Here is a 9425-nt window from a genome sequence, read left to right as displayed (position 1 = left end):
TTTCTTTTTGAAGATGCCCTTAGTGTTTTTTTTTTGAACAGGCCCAGATATCTAGCCGAGGCAGCCTGTCCAGCCTAATTTCATTTCGATTCAATGCCAAGGCCTTGAATATCTACATCCAAACAGAGCTTTAGTGTTTTTTTTTTGAAGATGCCCTTAGTGTTTTTTTAACAGGCCCAGATATCTAGCCGAGGCAGCCTGTCCAGCCTAATTTCATTTCGATTCTCAGGCCCAGACCAGGCACATATTTCCCCCGCATAGAGCCCAGGTGACCAACCAAACAGGCCCACCCACCGCCGCTCCCGATTACTTCAGCCGCCGGCCGCCGCCACCGCCACCGCCGCCATCCTCGGCTAGAGCTTCTCCGTCCCGTACCCCTGCAGACCGCGATCTCCGCCTGAACCACCGGCCGGGACTGCTGCTCCGCTTGCTCTCCCCCGTCGGAGATCCGCCCGGAGCGACTTTCGTCTTTCTGGGTAAACCCTAGCCTCAATCGATTCTTGCTTTTCTTTCGTTCGTGCTGCGAAAAATCCAGGCTTTTCGAGGGATTCCGTGCGCCTCTTACGGAGTCTGCTGTTGCCGTGGACGTTTGTGTCGGTGCGACTGCGTCGGAAATTCGCGGGCGCATTCGCCGCTGGCTGTATGCTCGGGATCTCGGAGCTCGTAGGATTCTCATTTGGAGCGTAGAGCTGGGCGCCGGATCCCTTTGTTTATTATTTATTTATTTTGAGATGCGCCAGAGAACTACTTGATCTTGCTGCCCGGGATGGTGCTGCCCATTGCTTTGTGCTTTTTTTGGCGGTGTAGATTTCTGCTTCTGTGACTGTCTCATACGCCCAATCTTTTGCGCCAAACATTTTCCTAAACCGTAGTGTGGTTTGTCGAGAATACAAATGAAATATGTCGGATAAGAGTTTGGACGCCATCCATGAGCTAGCTATGCCCAAAGGAGCCACCTGCAAATATTTAATTTAGTTTTGTCGCTCTCCATGCTGTTTCAGGTTGTTCCGAAGCTGCAGAAGCCCAAACCCGGAAACAGAGTAGACGGCGCCGCATCTATATTTGCACTGCCACGCTTAAAGCCGAGGCGGCGGAGGAAGCTGCGACAGCCATGGCGTCGTCGTTGGCAACGGCACCGGCTGCTGTACGCGATATGCAGAGCGACCTCGAGTCCCAGGCCAACGCCCTCAGCAAGATCCAGAAAGGCACGTGCGCTTTCCCGGCCCGCAAATCCCTTGAGAGTGAGAGAGGAACCCGTCCCTCCCTGCTTGCAACCCTAACTCTATCTCTTCTGCTCCCCTTGCAGACATCTCCAAGAATCACGAGGTCCGCAAGCAGTTCACCATCCAGGTCGGCGAGAATGAACTCGTCCTCAAGGCATGAACGCACGCTTCCTTGGTTCAACTCTGTTCCGATTGGTGATTTGCGTGAGTACCTGGTTTGATCTAGTTTGGTTTTGTGCGTAGGAGCTGGAGCTGCTGAATGAAGGGGCGAACGTGTACAAGCTGATCGGGCCAGTGTTGGTCAAGCAGGACAATGCGGAGGCGAAGGCCAACATCAAAAAGCGCATCGAGTACATCACAGCTGAGCTGTGAGTGGCTATGAGCTGATCTGTATCGGTTTTGAATTGTGTTGATGCTGTGATGAAGGTGTGGAATTACTTTCTTTGCAGAAAGAGAATGGATCGGGCGCTTAAGGACTTGGAGGAGAAACAGAATAGCAAGAAGGAATCGGTATGTTACTGTTTTCTTGTCAATTTTGTTTGGGCTACTTGACCACATAAGGAAAACCATTAGAAGATGATATGTGGAACTTACCTAGATTAATTTTTGGTATGTGAAAACTGTTTGGACTTGTTTGGAGTGCAGGAGCGACTTTAATTGTCTTGGTAAACCAGATGTTCTGTCATCTCTGTGATATTTTTGAACAACGTAGTTATGATTTCCTTGAATTTATAGAGCTGCACAATGCTAACATGCGTGGCACTTTCTGAACTTTGTCTGTATAGTGCATTATAGTTTGAAAAAAAGTAAGTTGAGCTGGATACAGTGACACTGATGGAAGTTGAAAAATGACTGACGTTGTCCTAGAAAAATGATAATGAGGTGATTTAATAAAGGGGGAAACTACAGAAAACCTATGGTCCTGAGTGGAGAAGAAATTAAGACAGGATTAAAATAATTCCAGCATCAGTACTAATTAAGACTTATGAGAGGATTCAGTGCATGAGAGAGAACGGAATGGTGTGATGAAAACGTGGTAGTACTTGTATATATGTACTGTGAGCTCATGCTACCTTGTTTCCTTATCTCATTATCTGTTTTTAAACTTAATCCGGCTAGTTAGGATTATTTGGCAGTAGCCATCACATGACCAAATATCTGCAACATAAGGTGACATCAATTTTGCACTCCTTCAATTGTCAAGCTTTCCTGACTGTTATCCACAGCTTGTCAGAACCATTCCGGTGGCAGTTCCGGTTTGACTCTTGGTATATAGAATGATTTGGTAACAGGCTAATCCAGTGCGCTATTCCAGGGGATAAATAATCAAATTTGTACATAAAACAACAAGGTTCTGGTTCCCTGGCTTGAATTCAACTCGGAAACCAAACCCAAGTAGCTTGCTGGCCCAGTGATGCTGTGGTATCGTAGACAAACGCTGATCAAGCAAAAATTTCAAACGATAATGGTCTATATGCACCACAAACGTGCGCCCCCATAGGTACGGTCGCCAGTACTGCACAACATGTACAAGGCCGATGAGCTCCCTCTCATAGGCTGCTAGTTTGGCATGTTGCCAGAGGCCCTGAACCTTGATGCAAAATAGCCCCGAACCCGCTGCCCAACGTATCGCATTCCACCACAAAGTTGAGGGCCAAATCAGGGAGGTGCAGAACAGGCGCTGTGGTGAGAGTGGTCTTCAAGGAAGCAAAGGCTGTGGCGGCCTTAGTTGTCCGTACAAATGCTTCCTTCCGGAGGAGCTTGGTGAGGGGTGCAGCGATGGTGGCATGGTGCCAAAGTCACGGTTGAATTTACGATGGTAGCCAGCTAATCCTAAGAAGCCAGACACTGCCTGTACAGACTTGGGTGCTAGCCAATGAGCTACAGCCTGAACCTTTTGTTGATTTATAGCCACACCCTTGGATGAAATCACGTGCCCGAGATATGTGACAGGGTCTCGCCGGAAGAGCACTTAGAGCGCTTGATGAAGAGGTGGCGTTGATGCAGTGTGAGGAGGACCATACAAACAGGTCGGAGTTGTTCTGACAGGTGCGGTGTAGGATGGAACAGCTACTTCCTATTCATGTGAGCAGTAAATGGAGAAAAGCTGTGTGGAGGCGATAGATCCTGAAAATGCAAATCGCGTTTTCCTATTTTACTCATCCAAATTGCATATACTTGCCTTAACAGAAAGCCTAACAAGATCTAACCAAAACTGGTTTCCTAAAAATCCTCCAAAAACCCGTTTTCCAAAATCCCACATCTAATTATCAGTATCCAAACAAACCACTTTGGCCCTTTTTGATTCACATTAATCCAAGAACGCGGGAATATGAAAAATCTAGGAATCAGACGGCATAACATGTTGAAGCATATTATATATGCCTGTTGGTTACTGGAAACACATGAATACGAAATAGGAGTTTTATTTGAAAGGTTAGGTGTGTGCCATATTTGTCATGGAAACAAAGAAAAATTTCTATGAGGTTGGATCTAACAGAAATATTCCTTTGGAATTGCACACAAAGTAGTCCAAGATTTTATGGGTTCTAATCATATAAATCAAATAAGCTTTGAATTAGGAAAAAAAATATGGTTTTGAATAAAAGAGGCCCTTAAATTCTACCTCCATGATGGTCATCCTCGTCACGACCATTCACTACTGTACCATTAAATTAACTACCCGCAATACTGTATGACTGTATTCAGTTACCTCTGCAATGCTCGGAAGAATTGTCCAATTTCTTTTTGTTAATGTAATTTTTGCCAAGCAGATAATCAAGCTGCAACAGAAGATGCAGGCTGTACAAGCAAAGGCACAGGCGTAAATGAAGGGCTCCCTGCATTAGGGCCTTCGTCCTCCCAAATGTATGGGTCTGTACAAGGCGAAGTTAGTTGCCTTGTGTTATCTATCCCCTAAAAAGGTGAAAGAAATCTGTAGTGTTCAGAGATTGAGAGAAGTTCCAGGTTTGTGTAGTGAGAGATTTTGTTTGAGAGTGGATACTCGGTTGAAGATGTACCTCTTGCTGGTTTCTAGTGATATGGTTGAATTGACTTTTGTTTCGAGAAGGAATTGGATCAATTTTTTCATGTACCACTTTATTTCTTCTATCTTTGCTTATGTTGATTAATAGATTCATTTTTGTCAATGGTGTTGGGAAGTTTTTTATTTTGTGTGGGAGACCTTGATATTTGAGTATGTTAATTCTTGCTGGTTATCATAATCTTGGAGCTAATTCTGTCTGACATCTTGGAGCGCCGTGTGGGCTTGTCTGTTGCGTTTTATAATAACATGATGAATCCAATGGTATTTCCAATGGTATTGATTTGGTGGTGTATATGTTAATATATTTGTCTATAAACTTGTGTGTGTTGGGGTGGGGGAGTCGCATCATTGATTGAGGAAAGTAGCCGAATGTTCGTGTTAGACCTGATTGATATTGAACCATCAGAATAAGTATGCCTCCGTTGCAACATGCAAGCACTTAACTAGTTGAATCAATATTCGTTTTCTTTAGCTTGTACCAACAATTTTTGGGATTTGAAGGGGTATTAAGGATTGGTCGGAGTGATTCACTGTATAAAATTAAAAACATTGGTTTTCTGGGAGTAAAGATTTTCTTGGGATGTACTACCCCTGTACACTAATATAAGGCGTTCTTGCAGTTCAATTTAAACTGCAAAAACGTCTAACAATAGTGTACAGGGGAGTATTAGAGTTGCCTGTAGTCTGGAAAAAATGGGAAACTAAAGCGGCAGCCGGAACGCAAGGTCGGAAAAATAAGTGAAAAAAAAAACTACAGCTCCTCATCAAAATGAGCTAGCGTGGCATGATATCAAGTTAGTGTACATCATACAGCTCCTAGCACAAGCCACACAAGAGCCCTTACTGAAAAGATAACAAAATTGTCACCCCCAGAGTGTTTTCATCACTACACGTACTTGCCCCTGTACTTCGGCTTGGAATCTTTATCAAATTTGGGCTTCCCATCATGCTCCGCGGGGCTGAACACGGCAGAGTGCAGGTTGCCCTCCTCCATCCATTTCTGGTGGTTCTCCCTGAACTCCTGGTGCCGCTCCTCGCCGATCCTCTCGACCTCGTCTGTGTAGGGGCCGACCTTCACCATCGTCAGCAGAACCCGGCTGTACCGCAGGCTTAGGATCTGCTCGCAGGAGGAGACCAGCTTGAAGCAGGGGTGCTCCGGGAATTTTGCCACGTCGGCAACATCATCCTCCCGCAAGACGGGATAGAAGAAGACGAGCCTGCCACCAATCACCAGCATTCTCGCTGCAAGGAGGAGAAGGTCGTGAACGCATTCTGCAAGACTGTATGGCGCGGTTGATGGAATATGGTTCTCTCTCTTGTCGTCCGGAACTATGTACGGAGGGATGATGCCTTTTAGGAGCTTCCGACCGCCCGACTTTCGCCCACCAGCTCGGACACCATATGGGGGGTCGCAAATGATTGCATCAAATATCTGGTGACAAAAGCAGCAGCAGTTTATCATTTCTTGTGACCAAGATAATAGAATAAGACTGTATCTGGTGTTAACAGAAGATAACCTCCTAAAAATAGCATCCAAGGAAAGATGCAATGTTCAGTTGTAGACCACAATGCAATGTTTTTATTTTTGCGTGGCCCACAATGCAATGTTAACATAGTACATTTGTTCTATCACATAATAGTCTAAAGGTTGATATATCACACAGTAGTTTATACATTATATGCTCCAAGTACTGCTTTCAAGGAGTATTAAGCAAATATAGCCATGAATTATTTTCTCATGGGACTAACAAACAAACATTTCATGGTGAATTTGTTTCAGAGATGGCTATACCAACCACATGAAGGTCATACAAGCATTCAACTATGTGACTGAGTATCATGTCATGTGCGTCCATGCAAGATTTCAAGCACAACTACAACATTCGGTGGCATTAATTTGTGCAAAAGGGTCAGTTGCTGATACTTTTCTTCATTTCCAATCGGTCACTAATGAACAATTCCAAAGCTGCGATAGTAATGCACTGAAATATTGCATAAACAACAGAAAATGCAGGATAGTACCTCCTTCAATCCTGGACGCCAAGGTGGCAGGTTGTTATCTGCTCGTAGCACACACAAAGGCTCTGGCAACTTGTACTGAATAAGATAACATGGTCAACACATTACATGAAACATAGGTATCCACCAACTCACGGACTAAATAAGATGTCACTACTTCAAGATACTAATAATGATTATTCAGATGAGACTCATGGCAGCCATGCAAGAAGCTTCTCTGAACAAAAATTACCTGCTCAAAGTTGCTCCAAATATTGCAATCGGGGCCACGACCATCCCGCACAACTCTTATATCAATATCTGCACCCTGAAAGAACTTAATAAGCATGACATTGCCTAACAAAAAGGAGAGCGGTGTATTTATTTCTGCGATAAGCACAAACCATAGTCATGGCTCCAAAATGTGCAGCAGCCACTAAAATGCTCCCGGTGCCAACAAAAGGGTCATACACAAGTTTCCCAGGCTGTGCGAGCCCTTGGTTGGCCATGAGAAAGGCCATTTCACAATCCATCGCAGTTGGGCCAATGTACTTCCTGCTCTTCAACTCATATGTCGGCACTACATGCCTATCTGCTGCTCCAACCAGCCGGCCAAAGAATACCGTCTTCTGAGCAACTGGTGGCAGGCCATTTTGTGGCCCATAATCATCAGTCTCCAAGACAAAGAACTTGTGATCGGGCTTCTTCAAATTAACACGACCCTAAACAAGAGGAACAGCACCGATTATATAAAGGAAATAACAATTGGCATTCACAAATGCCTTGGAACTAATAGCACAAGGTAGAAAAATTGTGGCACAGTGGCAGCAACCTCGAATGGAATGTAGGTGAACCTCTTTATAATCGCATTCTGTTCTTCGAAGCTGACCGCCTTGCCGAAGCTGTCGACGATAATCTTGAACGAGCTTTCCGGCGTCAGGTACGGCAGCTTCCTTTCGTCCGGGTACGCCCGTATCGCCTTCTCCAGTTCGTCGTAGGTGGCACCCTGCCCCCACAGCTCATAGATCCCCTTCACGAGCAGGCCTGGCACACGCAGTGTCCGGGATAAACGCGAGAAGCTAGGCAGCGGCGCATATCATGCAGGTTACGGGCATGGTACCAGAAATCAATAAACGATGACGAGGGCAGCTCGCTTACTGCGGTTGGCGATCTGCGCGGCAAGACGCTCGTCGCCGGGGAGGCGGACGAGGTGGAAGGGGGAGTCTTCGTGGTGATTCTCGGGCGTACGCCACTCTACAGCGGCCCCGGCGCCGGGGCCGCCGAAGAGCTCGGCGAGCGACTGCACCTCCGGCCGCCGGTAGTCGAGGAGCCTGTGGTAGAAGACGCAAAGGTACCACATCTCTCCCACTCTGTTTTCTGCGTGGCTCCGGCAGGTCGACGACGGCGGAGGGGGTGGCGTCTCCGGCGGCGGCGGGTGGAGGGAATCGAAAGCTGCGTGCGGGAAGGAAAGATTGAAGAGAAAACCTACGTAGACCACAGCGCACAGTGGGCTTATCGACTCGACGGCCCAGACTGTAATTGAACTGCGCCCGCACTGCCAACAGCCCAGATTTTTTTTTTCCGAGAGTAACTTTATAGAAGAGAGAAAACAATGTACAAGAGTTTGTGGTGCATAGCCAAAGGTCACAAGCCGACCGAGTCCACGTTACAACTCCAACTCCACACACTACGTTAACTCCTCACAAAATGGTGTCGACTCCACGCCCTCCCGCTCTCGCCCAAGTGCGAAGTTCATCAAGAATCCTGTTCACAAGATCAGCCACCGAGATGGGTGTGGCCATCAAGCGGAAAACCCGTACATTCCTTTGCTTCCAAAGGTGCCAACACACTAGCATCACCAAGCTATCAAAAGCCTTACGTGTCTCCTTATCAAGCCGATTTCTGGTACTCCCCCACCATGACTCCAGAGTATCGCTCACCATCGGTGCTAGGGCAGGGGTAGTCCTCGTGTTGGAAAGAATGTTGTGCCATACTTGGCGCGAGTAGATGCACTGGATCATAAGATGATCAACGTTATCCTCCTCCTGGCCACAAAGATAACATGGTGAGGGGTTATCTTGTAGCCCATGCCGCAGCCTTCTATCGGATGTCCATATTCTATGTTGCATAGCGAGCCACATGAAAATCTTGTAGGTGAGAGGTGCCCAACACTTCCAAATCCAATGCGCATAGGTCACACTGATCGCACCCTTGAAGAGCATTTGACACGCGGAGGCTGAAGTGTACACCTGCTTGGAGTTCCAGGGCCAAACAGCCTCATCCTGCTCGGTGGGAATAAGCTGCATCGTAATAGCAATCTCCCAAAGGCTGATCAATTGAACTAGCTCGTTCGTGGAGAGCTCACCGGAGATGTCTGTGGCCCAGCGGTGGTTGAGAAATCCATCATGCACTGTCCGCTTGTTCACAGTTTGTGTACGTACTTTGCCTCAAATGCTCGGGGCAATCTCCCTGGCTGTCGCACCTCTCATCCATCTGTCTTTCCAAAACAACACCATGCGACCGTCCCCAAGTTTCCAATGAACCAAGGTGTCAAAGGCCGACTGGACTCGCGGATCCATGACCATCGAGAGACCATGCCACGATCTGCCTGGATCCGTGCGTCTAAGTCATTTCCAACGCAATCTTAAAGCCAAGCCTTGGTGGTTTAGGTCGAGAAGGCCAAGGCCACCTAGCTCCTTTGGCCTGCACACTCTTTGCCAGGCAACAAGACACTTCCCTCCGTGAATTTCCTCTGATCCGTCCCAAAAGAATGCTCTGCAATGCTTGTTCACTTGCTCAATAGCCCACTTGGGGGCATCCGAAACGATAAGATGGTGGGTGGGGCGTGCCATCACCACATCATGAACAAGCACCAGCCTTCCAGCTCTAGTGATTAACCCTTTCTGCCATCCAGGCATGAAATTAAGTACGTTGTCCACTATCGGTTGCCATTCAGAGCGCGCCAACTGCTAGATGGAGAGTTGCAGCCCCAAGTACCTACAGGGAAAAGACTCAATGCTCCACGACATTGCACGCTGAACCAAATCCTTATCTCCATCCTCACCTCTGATCAAAATGGCCATGGATTTTGTGTAATTGATGTGCAGTCCAGATGCGGTCCCGAAGATGTGCAGGGCCTCTTTAACAAACCTAAGATC

General features: G+C 47.0%; 2 protein-coding genes across 2 annotated transcripts; one reads left to right on the top strand and one right to left on the bottom strand.

Moving 5' to 3' along the window:
- The first annotated feature begins 263 nt into the window (after positions 1–263).
- LOC125543072 (prefoldin subunit 6) lies at positions 264–4372 on the top strand. Its single transcript, XM_048706322.1, has 6 exons — positions 264–476; positions 1002–1205; positions 1307–1377; positions 1467–1591; positions 1673–1733; positions 3998–4372. The coding sequence occupies exons 2-6, from the start codon at positions 1112–1114 to the stop codon at positions 4049–4051; spliced, it is 405 nt and encodes a 134-aa protein (XP_048562279.1). The 5' UTR covers positions 264–476; positions 1002–1111; the 3' UTR covers positions 4052–4372.
- Positions 4373–4963: 591 nt separating this feature from the next.
- On the bottom strand, positions 4964–7779 carry LOC125543071 (tRNA (guanine(10)-N2)-methyltransferase homolog). The gene is made up of 6 exons (XM_048706321.1): positions 7426–7779; positions 7100–7311; positions 6672–6989; positions 6521–6595; positions 6292–6366; positions 4964–5701 (listed from the first exon to the last, which is right to left on the bottom strand). The coding sequence occupies exons 1-6, from the start codon at positions 7625–7627 to the stop codon at positions 5156–5158; spliced, it is 1428 nt and encodes a 475-aa protein (XP_048562278.1). The 5' UTR covers positions 7628–7779; the 3' UTR covers positions 4964–5155.
- Between the last annotated feature and the right edge of the window lie 1646 nt (positions 7780–9425).

The sequence above is a fragment of the Triticum urartu genome, chromosome 3 (genome assembly GCF_003073215.2).
Source record: "Triticum urartu cultivar G1812 chromosome 3, Tu2.1, whole genome shotgun sequence".
NCBI classification, from domain to species: Eukaryota; Viridiplantae; Streptophyta; class Magnoliopsida; order Poales; family Poaceae; genus Triticum; species Triticum urartu.
Note: the sequence above shows the minus strand (reverse complement) of the source record. Positions and strands in the feature narration are given on the sequence as shown.